The sequence below is a fragment of the Geospiza fortis genome, unplaced genomic scaffold (assembly GCF_000277835.1).
Source record: "Geospiza fortis unplaced genomic scaffold, GeoFor_1.0 scaffold662, whole genome shotgun sequence".
NCBI lineage: Eukaryota > Metazoa > Chordata > Aves > Passeriformes > Thraupidae > Geospiza > Geospiza fortis.
Genome location: NW_005054450.1, coordinates 317,782 through 331,094, shown reverse-complemented (window position 1 = coordinate 331,094; position 13,313 = coordinate 317,782). Strand labels below are relative to the sequence as shown.

Here is a 13,313-nt window from a genome sequence, read left to right as displayed (position 1 = left end):
TGCGTTCCCTGGGGCCCCCAGCGAGGTTTCAGCCCCTGGTTTGAGCTCTGGACTGGAGGTGCTCAGGGAGGAATTTGGCACCCGGGAGAAATCTCCGTGTCCGAGCAGCCCCTGGGTCTGGGGGACACCTGGAGGGCCAAAGGAGCGCGGGCAGAAACCTGGGAATGGCTCCTTTTGCTGGGGGATAAATCTGTCTGCCAGGAGCCCAGGGAGGGGAAACAGCTCAGGAAGGGAAAATGGGAGCCCAGAGAGGGAAAAGAGGAGCCCAGGGAGGGCAAGAGGAGCCCAGGGAGAGAAGATGGGAGCCCAGAAGAGGAAAGAAGAGCCCAGGGAGCAGAACAGGATCCCCCAAAGCACACCAACGTGGTGACCTCTCCCCTCCCCGCGGCAGGTGCGGGTCTGGCGCTACCTGAAGGGCAAGGACATCGTCACCCACGAGATCCTGCTGGACGGGGGCAACAAGGTGGTGATCGGGGGCTTCGGGGACCCGCTGATCTGTGACAACCAGGTGGCCACGGGCGACACGCGCATCTTCTTCGTGAACCCCGCGCCGCAGGCGCTGTGGCCGGCGCACCGCAACGAGCTCATGCTCAACTCCAGCCTGATGCGCATCACCCTGCGCAACCTGGAGGAGGTGGAGCACTGCGTGGAAGGTGAGGACTTCGTGGGGGTTTTGTGGGCTTTTTGGGGGTGGTTTTTTGTGGGTTTTTGGGGTTTTCGTGGAGGTTTTGTGGGGTTTGCAGCCCCTGAATGGGCAGTTCAGCTCCAGCCTGATGCGCATCACCCTGCACAGCCTGGAGGAGGTGGAGCACTGTGTGGAAAATGAGGCTGTTATGGGGTTTTTTGGGGGTTTTTGTGGGATTCCCAGTCCCTGGATTGCTAGGTGTGGTGGTTGAGGGGTGTTGTGCTGGTTTTTGTGGTTTTGGGGTGGTGGCACTGATTTTGGGGTCAGTGGATGATGGGCAGGTGATGATTTAGGGTGATGATTTGGGGTCCCTGCCCTGTCCCATCCCCACCCGCCTCAAGCCCCAGGGTCCCTTCCCTCCCTCCCTGTGGCAGAAATGTGAAACATCCCCGGGCTGGTGGCAGGAGCTGAGAGGCTCCGTTTGTTGAGCAAATTCCTGTGGAATTTTAATCTGGAGTGGGAGGCTGGGACATCCTGCAGCACTTCCTGCAGGATCAGCTCCCGAGGCTGCCAGGCCGTTCCTCCTGCCCAGGAGCCCTGGATTGGGCAGTCTCTGCCCAGTAATCCTGGATTGCCCAGTTTCTTTCTGCCCAGTAGCCCTGCACTGGTCAGTTGTTTGCCCAGTAGCCCTGACCAGTCTCTGCCCAGTTTCTCCGTGCCCAGGAGCTCTGGACTGGTCACTCTTTGCCCAGTAGCCCTGGACTGACCAGTTTCTCTCTGTCCAGCATCCCTGGACTGGTCAGTCTTTTCCCAGTAGCCCTGACCAGTTTCTCTCTGCCCAGGAGCTCTGGACTGGTCACTCTTTGCCCAGTAGCCCTGGCCTGACCAGTCTCTCTCTGTCCAGCATCCCTGGGCTGGTCAGTCTCTGCCCAGTAACTCTGGACCGGACAGTGCCTGCCCAGTCCATGCCCAGTCCGTGTCCAGTCCGTGCCCAGTTCCCCTGCCTGAGCTGCGTTCCCGTGCCCTGTCCTGGCGCAGCTCCTGCCCTGCCAGCCTGGAATTCCAGCAATGCATCCCTGGGATCCAGGGCAGCCTCCCCTTGGGGCGCTGCCAGCAGCTCCGGGCACTTCCCGGGAATCTGGGCACTGCCAGGGCCGGGAGAAACCCCGGGGAATTTGGGCAATTTCCAGGAGGGAGAGGGGAAAACTGGGGAGCCCCGCTGGTGCCTCAGTTCCGGGGAATTCGGGGAATTTCAAGGGATGCAAGAGGAATTTTGGGGAGGTGCCGCTGCTGCCTGCTCCAGGGAATTTGGGCACTTTCCAGGGGTGTGAGGGGATTATCAGGATTATCATTGGTGCCTCAGTTCCAGGGAATTTGGGCAATGCCAGAGCTCGCCGAGGGGTGTGAAGGGAAATTAGGGAGACACTGCTGGTGCCTTTTCCAGGGAATTTGAGCAATTTCCAGAGTTGTGAAGGGGATATTGGGGAGCCCCAGTGGTGCCTCTTCCCTGCAATTTGGGGAACTTCCAGGGGTGTGAGTGGGATATTGGGGAGGCACCACTGGTGCCTCAATTCCAGGGAATTTGGGCATTTTCAAGGGATGCAAAAGGAATTTTGGGGAGGTGCCAGTGCTGCCTGCTCCAGGGAATTTGGACAATTTCCAGGGATGTTAGGGGAATATCAGGATTTTCATTGGTGCCTCAGTTCCGGGGAATTTGGGGAATATCAGGAAGGCACCATTGGTGCCTCAATTCCAGGGAATTTGGGCAACGCCAGAGCTCACCAAGGGACGCCAGGGGAATATTGTGGAGGCACCTGCCTTGCCCAGAGCAGCTTTCCCAGGGTGGTGTTTCCCATCACGCTGCGTTTGGGGCTCTGCTGCTGTGCTGGGAGAGGAAAGCAGCCATGCTGTGGTTTGTCCGTGCCGCTGGCGCAGCCGTGCCCTCCACGGCCATGGAATTCTTTCCCAGCCCGTCTCCCGGATGCGTCCCGCGGCGAGGTCTGCCTGGTGTTTTTATCTCCCGTGGCCCAGCTTTGTTTTGGAGCCGCTCGGTGGAACATCAAAGGCTGCATTTTCCCACCCACTCCCTCAGGAGAGCACGGGGGGCTGGGCTGGTTTTGTGGGTCCAGGGCTGTTTATTTGGGTCCAGGGCTGGTGTTTGTGGGTCCAGGGCTGGTTTTTGGGTCCAGGGTTGATTTTATGGGTCCAGAGCTGTTTTTTAGGGTCCAGGACTGGTTTTTGTGGGTCCATGGCTGTTTTTGGTTTTTTTTTGTCCAGAGCTGTTTTTGGGATCCAGGACTGCTTTTTGGGATCCGGGGCTGGTTTTTAGGGTCCAGATCTGTTTTTGTGAGTCCAGAGCGGGTTTTTATGGGTCCAGGGCTATTTTTCTTGGTCCAAGGCTGGTTTTTGGGTCCAGATATACTTTTTTTGGTGCGGGGCTATTTTTTAGTGCAGAGCTGCTTTAATCCAGGACACATCCCAGTCCTGCTGCCTTCTTTCTCCTGCCTCGGACAGACAGACCCAGGGTCCTGCTCTGCTTCCCCAGGGCTTGTTCAGGGAAGGGGGAAGGAGCTGCAATGTCCCTGCTGCTGCAGTGGGATGGAGCCTTTTTTGGGATGCAGCACCAGGAACCTGTCAGGCTTTCATGTCCAAATCCCTCTGGGCACAACAGGATCCTTCCCCTTGGCAGTGATGGATAAAAACTCCTGGGAGGTTTGGGAGGGGTTTGCTCTGCTTCTCATTGAGCATCCCTGCCAAATCCCCTTTAAACTCTGCGTCCCAAAGCTTCTCCTGCCCCCAGCTGGCCCTTCCACGCCGCTCATGGAAGCCCCAGCTCCCAGGCACAGAAATCCCAGCTGGAATTGCTTTTCCATTCGTCCCAGCCCTGCTCAGAGCCTGCACTTGTCCTTCCTGTGCCCCGGGGAGCTTTCCCAGCCTTTTCTGGGAGCTGCTGGCTCCCTGGAGCTGCCAGGCTGCCCCAGCCATGCCCCGCTGCGGGTCTGGGGTCTCAGGCTCTGGGGTGGGGAGGGATGTGGGTGCTGGGGACATTCCCAGCCCAGATCCTCCTTTTCCATGGAAGTTCCATGGCTGGGCTTTTCCAGCCTGGGGAGAGGAGGGGTGGGGGAAGCCTTTAGGAGGGCTTTCCTGCTGCTGCATTCTGTGCATTGTCCCTCCTCATCCTCCTCCTCCTCCTCGGGAGCGTCCCATGGGGGCCTCCCAGGGCACTGGGAGCCCTGGGAGCACTGGGAGCACTGGGCTCTGTGCGCTCACAGCCTTGCTCCATCCCCGGGGGAGGATTTTGGCCGTTCCAGCCCCTCCAGGCGTGGGAACCCTTTGGAGAAGCTCTGGAATCCATCCCAGAGCAGGCCGAGGGTGGAAGGAAGGAGCAGAGGGGGCTGGAGCTGCTGTCTGGGGACCCTGGGGACCCTCTGGCCACCACATCTGTCCTGATAAGAGAAGGGCCCAGCTCCAAGCCCAGAATCCTGCTTTCCACACACACAGGCCGTGCCTTTTGCTCCGTTTTCCAGCAGGGATTTTTTCCCTGAGAGCTCAGAAGGCTGACCCCGTGCCCTGGGATCTGCAGGACGGACACTTCCCAGCTGTCTGTCTGTCTGTCTGTCTGTCCAGAGGGCTCCCAGGGCTGGAATGTGGCCCCGGGAGCTCGGGGTGCTGATCCTGCACTGTGCGTGGGGGGAAATCGCATCTCAGCTCTGGAATGGGTGGAGAATGGATGAAAATGGATAAAAACGGATGAAAAATGGATGAAAAATGGAGAATTGGCTCTGCTGGGTGGTTCCAGCTGCACCATAACGAGGAGGTCAGACCTCGGTTCCTCACGGAATTCCTCGTTCCCCTCCAGTGGGGAAATTCAGGTTGGATGTTGGGAAAAAGTGTTTTACAGAAAGGGTGATGAAGTGTTTTACAGAAAAGGGGGATAAAGTTCTGGAATGGCTGCCCAGGGAGGTGCTGCAGTCCCCATCCCTGGGTGTGTTTAACAAAGCCTGGATGTGGCACTGGGTGCCAGGGCTGAGTTGAGAGTTGGACTCGATGGTCTTGAGGGGCTCTTCCAAACTGGAATTCTGTGGATTCTGTGATTCTGTGGATTCTGTGAATTCATTCTGAGAATTCTGTGGATTCTGTGAGTTCTATGAATTCTGTGGATTCTGGAATTCTGGGATTCTTTGGATTCTGTGGATTCTGTAGATTCTGTGAATTCTGTGGATTCTGTGGATTCTGTATTCTGTGAGTTCTGTGAATTCTCTGATTCTGTGAGTTCTGTGATTCTGTGAGTTCTGTGAATTCTCTGATTCTGTGAGTTCTGTGATTCTGTGAGTTCTGTGAATTCTCTGATTCTGTGAGTTCTGTGATTCTGTGAGTTCTGTGAATTCTCTGATTCTGTGAGTTCTGTGATTCTGTGAGTTCTGTGAATTCTCTGATTCTGTGAGTTCTGTGATTCTGTGAGTTCTGTGAATTCTCTGATTCTGTGAGTTCTGTGATTCTGTGAGTTCTGTGAATTCTCTGATTCTGTGAGTTCTGTGATTCTGTGAGTTCTGTGAATTCTCTGATTCTGTGAGTTCTGTGATTCTGTGAGTTCTGTGAATTCTCTGATTCTGTGAGTTCTGTGATTCTGTGAGTTCTGTGAATTCTCTGATTCTGTGAGTTCTGTGATTCTGTGAGTTCTGTGGATTCTCTGATGCTGTGAGTCCCTGCCCAGGGGCTGTGCCCCGGGATGCTCCTGGGCAGCAGCCGGGTGGCTCTGCTGGCTCCGGGCTCCCTGTCCCTCCCTCCGTGGCACGGGGACATTCCTGGGCCCTGACTTCAAAGGCTGTTGGTGGATAACAGAGCCCGGCAGCCTTGGCAACCCTGGCACCAGCCCTGGCAGCAGCAGCTGCTCTGCTGGGCCTGGCCCTGCTGCCCCCTTGGCCTCCCTGCTCTGGGACGGGACAGGAGCGCTGCCCTCCCCGCTGGGCCCCTCTGGGGCTGCAGCTCTGGGGTCACCCCTGCTCTGGGGGGTGAATCTTGGGGGAAATGTAGGAATTTTGGGGGGAATTGCAGGGGTTTTTTTTGGGTGAATCTCTGTGAGGAATTGCAGGTTTTGGGGTGAATCTCTGGGGGGAAATGTGGGAATTTTGGGGTGAATCTCTGGGGGGAAATGTGGGAATTTTGGGGTGCATCTCTCAGGGGAATTGCAGGATTTTTGGCGTGAATCTCTGGGGGTAAAAGGCAGGATTTTTGGGGTGAATTTTTAGGGGAAAATGCAGGAGTTTTTTGGGTGAATCTTTACCCTGGGGGGCTGCAAATGTATTGGGTGAGCCCTTGCTCTACGACACTGCGGATTTTTGGGGTGAATCTCTGGGGGTGCAGCTTTTTTGGGGGGGAATTTCTGCAGGGTGGGCTGGAGCTTTTTGGGGGGGAAATCTCTTCCCTGAGGTTCTGCACCTTTTCTGGGGGGGAATCTCTGCTCTAGAGGGAGGAGGGGGCTGCAGCATTTTTGGGGTGAGGGTCCAGCTGCTGTCCATGCCCAGGCAGGAGCAGGGCTGGGCCCTTTTCCTGAGCAGGATTTCCCCTGGATCTGATCCAACTGTTTTTCCCTGTGTGTTTTTTTTTTTCCATGTGCTGCCCCGTCCCTGCTGGATTGTGGATTATTCATTAGGTAAGAACATCATTCCTCTTCTCTTTGGGATGGAGAGTGGGGCAGGAAAAGCCACACGAGGGTGGTGTGTGTGGTTCCTGAGGCTGTGAGATGGATCTCCCTGTTCCTTGGAGCTCCCTGGGCAGGGGGCACAGAGGGGACAGGATAAAACCCCTCTCTCCTTGTTACAGGAGCGGGGATATAAAATTCCCTGGCCAAAGGGGATCTCAGGGGCGCTGAGGATGGAGTGCTGGAAAGGGAGGTGTGAACTCCCCGGTGATTCCCTCCGGGAAAACAAACCCCACGTGGCTCTGGGATTTATGGAGCCTGCTCCAAATCCTCGGGGTCACTTGGTCAAGTGGGGTGAATTGGGAGGGCTTTGCCCAAGGGTGTGACAGTTAATTAACTCCAGCTTCCCGGGGAAACCTGAGCTGCCCAGCAGCCTCGGCAGGGCTGCAAGGGGCTGGGAAGCCGCTGGGAAGCAGAGGGTGCTCCCAGAAAAGGGTTTGGTGGTATTGGTGGCGTTTTAAGAGCACTGGAAGCAGCTCTGGCCTTTATTTTTTACTGGTTTTTTTTTTAATGCTGTATGATGGTTTCCTCAGGTCATTCCTCAGTTATTCCTCAGATTATTCTTTAGGTTATTCCTCAGTTTATTCCTTAGATTATTTCTCAGTTGTTCCTGAGATTATTCCTCAGGTTATTCCTCAGTTGTTCCTCAGGTCATTCCTTAGGTCATCCCTCAGGTCATCCCTTAGGTTATTCCTCAGATTATTCCTCAGGGTGATCCTCAGTTATTCCTTACGTTATTCCTCAGGTCATTCCTCAGTTATTCCTTAGATTATTCCTTAAATTATTCCCCAGTTGTTCTTCAATTGTTCCTGAGGTTATTCCTTTGGTTATTCCTGAGGCTAACCCTGAGGTTATTCCTCAGTTACTCCTCAGGGTCAGGGAAGATGGGATGCAAAACAGGAATAGCTGGGGATGAGGGGTTTTGGGAATCCCAGCCCACAGTTCCTGTGAGGAAGGGAATGAGGGGCTGCAGTCCTGGATCCCAGCAGGACCCTGTCATCCTGGGAATGCAGGGAAATTCAGGACCCCATCATCCTGGGATGCTGGGGAATGCTGGGTCCATCATCCTGGGAATGCAGGGAAATTCAGGACCCCATCATCCTGGGAATGCTGGAAAATGCTGGATCCCATTATCCTGGGAATGCAGGGAAATTCAGGATCCCATCGTCCTGGGAATGCAGGGAAATGAAGGATCCTCAGTGGGCAGGAGGAGGCAGAGCTGCAGGATTGCTGCTGGGATCAGGAGGGATGGGATGAGCAGGCTGATGTTGATGGGATGCAGGATGCTGTTTTGGGGAGGGATGATGGGGAGGGATGCAGGATGCTGCTTCGGGGAGGGATGATGGGCAGGGATGCAGGATGCTGCCTTGGGGTCTCCATGAAACAATTCCGAGGGAATTCGCTCTGGAGGTGAATCCTGGGAAGGGAGGCAGCTGCCCTACATGGGACTGTGGCAGTGGCAGCTCTCCCAAGGGGAAGGGAATGAATTTTAATGGAATCTTGAAAGAGTTTAAATTTTCATGTTCCCGTCAATTATTCAGGGCGGCGGAAAAGCGACTTTAAAGCAGCAAAGGCAAAGGAGAGGCCAGTGGGATTCCTGGGGGGAGCTGGCATCTGGGGACACTGCAGGGGAATGGGGACGCTGGAAAGGCTGTGCTGCTGGGGAGGAGGGAGTTTGGGAAGCTGGGATGCACTGCCTGGGGCGGGCAGAGGGGCCGGGTCTGTGCTGGGAATGCGGGCTCACAATTCCCGCTGGGAGCTGATCCTGTCCAGCTGTGGCATCGCCAGATCTGTGCCACAGCAGGAGGGATCTGGGGGTGTCCGTGCTGGAATGGTGGAGCAGGGATCCGTCCCGGGTCATTCCCAGTCCCTGCCTTGGAAGGGAAGGGGTTTCAGGGATCCCGGAGCCCACCCATGGCACAGCCTTTCCTCAGCCCAGGCTGGCTCCTGTCCCCATCGTGTCCCCATCTGTGTGCGGGGCGGTGACTGTCCCTGTGTCCCCATCCTGTCCCCATGTCCCCATCTGTGCGCAGGGCTGTCCCTGTGTCCCCATTGTGTCCCCATGTCCCCATCTGTGCGCAGGGCTGTCCCTGTGTCCCCATTGTGTCCCCATCGTGTCCCCATCTTGTCCCCATCTGTGCGCAGGGCTGTGCCTGTCCCCATGTCCCCATCCTGTCCCCATGTCCCCATCTGTGTGCGGGGCTGTGGCTGTCCCCATGTCCCCATCCTGTCCCCGTGTCCCCATCTGTGCGCAGGGCTGTCCCCAGCAGGCTGCTGTGCCCTTGCCTCCCTGCGTGGGTGCCCCAGCCGTGCTCGGGGGGCTCAGCAGCACAAACGGGGCTTTGATTGCTCTGCTGGGAGCTGCCAGCCCTGGCTGCCTGCCCGGGGACCAGCGCCAGGCTCCAACACAGGCGCCCTTTGTGCTGCCAGCGCCGGGGGCTGCGCTGGGGACACGGACACGCCAGGAGGAGCCCCACAGCTCGGCTGGCCCCCTGGTGCTGCTCCCACCGCAAATCAAGGGGCTGCAGCTCCTCCTTTGGGAAGGAGCTCCTGGAGTGCCCTGAGCTCTGGGGAAGGAGCTCCTGGAGTGTCCCAAACTTGGGGAAGGAGCTCCTGGCGTGTCCTGTGCCTGTTTTCCCCCTCTGGAAGCCAGGAGGGTGCCAGGGCCAGAGCTCTGAGCCCATTTCAGGAGCTCTGAGCCCATTTCACGGCTCATTTGGCCCTGCTGAGGCAGGAAAGTGGGATTTAGGCGGAGTTTTTCCAGCCTAATCTGCCGGGATGGTTTCAGATCCCCCAGCCTGCTGCCAGCCCCGTCTGAATAAACTTTCCCTGCCTTCCACCCCAAACGTTTGTGCAGCACAAGCTCTGCCTTGAGGGGTTGTTTCTTCCCCTTGTCCCGCTCCTTCCGAGTGTTTTTGGTGGTGGTGGCAGAGAGGGGAAACCTCAAATCCTCCCGAAGCAATTACAGCTAATGAGACACTTCCTACACATCTGGTTTCAATCCTGGCAGCCTTTCGGGGACTTGCAGAGCTGGGGAAGGGAGGAAGGTGGGGCAGTCCCGGCCTCTTCCTCTCCCTCTGTCCTGGTGTGGCTCTGGGGATGCTCCTGAGCTCCCATCCTGGTTCTGGGGATGCTCCTGAGCTCCCATCCCCTCTCCCAGTCCCAAAATCTCATCTTCCAATCCCAAAACCTCGTCTCCCAATCCCAAAATCCCAGCTCTGCAGGGAGGCAGGGTCAGATGTGCTGAAACGCGCCTAATTAGTGCCTAATTAACAAAAGCGTGCCCCAGACTTCAGAAGATTCCTCAATCCCTTGCCAGGCTCTAGGAAAAGGGAGAAGCTCTCTCGGAGGGATTGAAGGATTAGTATGAATGAGATTATGTTTATTGCTCTTCTCTGGATTTAAACCAGATTCTAAGGATTGGAAGTCGATTGTCATTAATATACTAGAAGAGTAAGATCCTCCTCAGCCGATAGAAATGCAGAGGAATAATCACAGGACATCTACGAAGTGTCAGCATCGGGCGGCTGCTTCAAATCCCAAGTGGCGGCTGGTGTGTCCTGGCTGTCCCAGCCCTGGCGCTGGCTCTGGGCACTGCCAGCTGCCCAACCCCATCCCTCAAGGCAGCAGCTTCCCCTCCTGGACTGGGACAGTCCCCCCTGCCCTGCCCGTGGCTGGGTTAAGCCATCCCAGAGCCTCCTTTCCGGGCCGGGAGCAGCCTGCCCAGCTGAGCTTTGCCCCTGCCCCTGCCCAGGGTGTGCCCCGTGCCCGGGGACACTGGGACCGTGCCACGGGGTTCTAGGATTGGGGAGGGGACGAGGAGCTGACTCCATGTTTCAGAAGGCTGATTTATTATTTTATCATATATATTATATTAAAACTATACTGAAAGAACAGAAGAAAGGATTTCATCAGAAGGCTAGCTAAGAATAGAATAGGAAAGAATGATAACAAAGGCTCTGTCTCAGACTCTCTGTCCGAGCCAGCTGGGCTGTGATTGGCAATAATTAGAAACAACCACATGAGCCAATCACAGATGCACCTGTTGCATCCCACAGCAGCAGAAAATCATTGTTTGCATTTTGTTCCTGAGGCCTCTCAGCTTCTCAGGAGGAAAAGTCCTAAGGAAAGGATTTTCCATAAAAGATGTCTGCGACAGGAAACTTCCCCCTGACCTTGGCACGGAGCCTCCCGCCCTCCTTTCGGGTTTGGCTTTATTTAATCTGGGCCAAAACAAACTTCTCTGCCTCTCTCCTCGATGTTCACAGCTGCCGCACGGAACTGCAGCTCCAGCAAGGAGAAAATCAGAAATCTGGGGGAGTTTTGCAGGGGCTGGAAGGAGAGGCAGGCTGGGCTCAATGGCACCTTTGTTCTGGAAATCAGAGGGGGATGTGGGAGCCCTGCTGGGCTGGGGGAGCTCTGGATGGGAATTGTGTGGGAAGGGGCTGGGGTGTCTGTCTGGAGCCAAGGGCGGATGTGGCTGAGCACAGGAATTGTCTGGAGTCATCCTTGTCCTGTGGCTCCGTGGGGTCAAGTGTCCAGCCTGGCTGTGGGGTCTCTGAGGGACACAGAGCTGTGGGATGGACAGGAATTGTGTGGGATGGGGCTGGGATGTCCATCCAGCTGTGGGTGGATGTGGCTGAGCACAGGAATTGTCTGGAGTCATCCTTGGCTTGGGGCTCCATGGGGTCAAGTGTCCAGCCTGGCTGTGGGGTCTCTGAGGGGCAGGGGCCCATCGAGAGGACAGGAATTGTCTGGAAAGGGGCTGGGATGTCCATCCAGAGCTCTGGGTAGATGTGGCCAAGCACAGGAATGGTCTGGAGTCATCCAGGAGTCATCCCTGGCTTGTGGCTCCAGGGGTCAAGTGTCCAGCCTGGCTCGTGGTCAAGTGTCCAGTGTGGCTGTGGGATCTCTGAGGGACAGGGGGTCATGGAGAGGACAGGAATTGTCTGGAAAGGGGCTGGAGTGTCCATCCAGACCCATGAGTGGTTGTGGCTGAGCACAGGAATGGTCTGGTGTCCCCATGAGTGACCCTTGGCTCGTGGTCAAGTGTCCAGCGTGGCCGAGGGCCCCCCAGGGCCCTTTTAACCCTTGTGGGACCACGTTCCCCACCCCGAAGCAGCCCCAGCAGCTCTCCCAGAGCACCCTGACACTTCTCCCCATTTCCCCCTCACTCCACGTGCTCTCCGCCCCCGAGGGCAGTTTGGGGTTTGTCCCTCCTGTCCCCTCCTGTCCCCTCCTGTCCCCTCCCGGTGCTCAGAGCTGCAGTTCCCGTTCCCTGGGGGAATTCTGGGGCTCCAGCCCGGGCAGCTCCATCTCCTCCCTGCCCTGATTTCCCTGGACCCCGGGGAGGACATTCCCGGTTGTTCACACCCGGAGGTGGCACTGACACTCTGTCACCAGCACCGAGCCCGGGGGACGTGGCTGGGGAAGGCTGGGAATGGGCAGGCACGGAGCTGTGTGCCCCTGGCACTGCTCCTCCCTGCTGGCCTTGGGCACGTGTCACCTGTCCCGTGTCATTGTCCCGTGTCATTGTCCTGTGTCACCTGTCCCGGGCACATCCGGGCTGCCCTCAGGGGTGTGGTGGCGTGCCAGGGGACACCAGGGAGTGCCAGGGGTGGTGGCAGCACTCCTGTGCCAGGCACAGCTCCTGGAGCGTGGCTCTGATGTGGCACCGGGCACTGTGACACTGTCCCCGAGGTGACAGAGCTGACACCCCCCAGCAAACAGGAATGTCCCCAAAACCCCCAGCAGCCAGCCCTGCTGTCCCCTCCTTGTCCCCCTGGGGACAGCTCCTCCCTGTCAGGTGCCAGAGGGGGCTTGGGGAGGAGGAAGGCTTGGGGGCTGCTCCTGTTTTCCTGCTTCTAACCTGATTTCTTCTCTCCTTTTTCTCCTCCTCTGCTTTCTAAAGAACATAGGAAGCTTCTGGCCGGTAAGTGGTGGGGCTAAAACAAAAACCCCAAAATTGCCATTTTCTCCATCCGCCATCAGCCTGGCTGGCTTAGTCCCCGTCATCCTCATCCCTGGGGATGTGCTGGAGCTGTGGGAGCTCCTCAACTCGTGCTTGCCTCATCTTCCTCTCCATCCTCGTGCTTCCCTCATCTTCCTCTCCATCCTCGTGTTTCCCTCACCTTCCTCTCCATGCTCGTGTTCCCCTCATCTTCCTCTCCATCCTCGTGTTTCCCTCATCTTCCCCTCCATCCTCGTGTTTCCCTCACCTTCCTCTCCATGCTCAGCCTCTCACTCCCCGGCGGCCTGGGAGGGCGGGCCGGGCTCTCTGGGCTGGCCCTGGGCAAACTGGGAGCACTGGGCTGCTCATGGGGGCGCGGCTGGGGCGTTGCTCAGATCCAGGGAATTCCTGTCCTGCTCCTGGCTGACCTGGGGAGCTCCGGTGTGCAGGAATTCCTTGGGAAATTTTAGGGGAAAGGAAAGAGAAGCAGGGATGGGTGTAAGCTGGAGGAGGGAGGGTTTAGATTTGGTGGAATAAATAGAATAAATTTTAACGGTGAGGGTGGTAAATGCTGGCACTGGTGCCCAGAGAAGCTGGCACATCCCTGCAAGTGCCCAGGGCCAGGTTGGACAAGGTTTGGTTGCCAAAGAAGCTGAAGAGAAGGGATTGAACCAGGACTGCCCCAAATTTGGGGCTGGAGCTGCTCCTCTTCCCTTCTCTGCTCACCCCAGGAGGTTTGGGATCACTGCCAGCCCAAAGCAGCTTTTTGGGGCGGTGCGGGGTGGGACGAGGCTGTGCCAGCTCAGCTGCCCCTCGTTGCCAGAGAAGCTGAGGGGATTGAACCAGCCCCAGCTGCGGAGGGAGCTGCATAAAGCCGGATTTCCCCGCTGATCCGGGTGAGAGCGATCCCGAGGGATGCGCTGGGAACGAGCCCCGCTGCCAGGGCATGGCCCGGGGGACACGGGGACACCGAGCCCGGGGAGGAGCACGGGGCCGTTTCCCGAGGCCACAGCATCCTCTGCTGGCTGCTGCTCCTC

General features: G+C 57.2%; 1 protein-coding gene across 1 annotated transcript in view; it reads left to right on the top strand.

Annotated features, from left to right (window-relative positions):
* Nucleotides 1-379: 379 nt before the first annotated feature.
* The window catches only part of AGRN (agrin), a gene marked incomplete at its 5' end in the record, with an annotated part of 61,728 nt that continues 48,794 nt past the window's right edge, over nt 380-13,313 (top strand). The window contains 2 exons of the mRNA XM_031062541.1: nt 380-653; nt 12,238-12,258. Of these exons, the coding sequence (XP_030918401.1) occupies nt 380-653; nt 12,238-12,258 (295 nt within the window). The remainder of the gene's footprint in view (nt 654-12,237; nt 12,259-13,313) is intronic.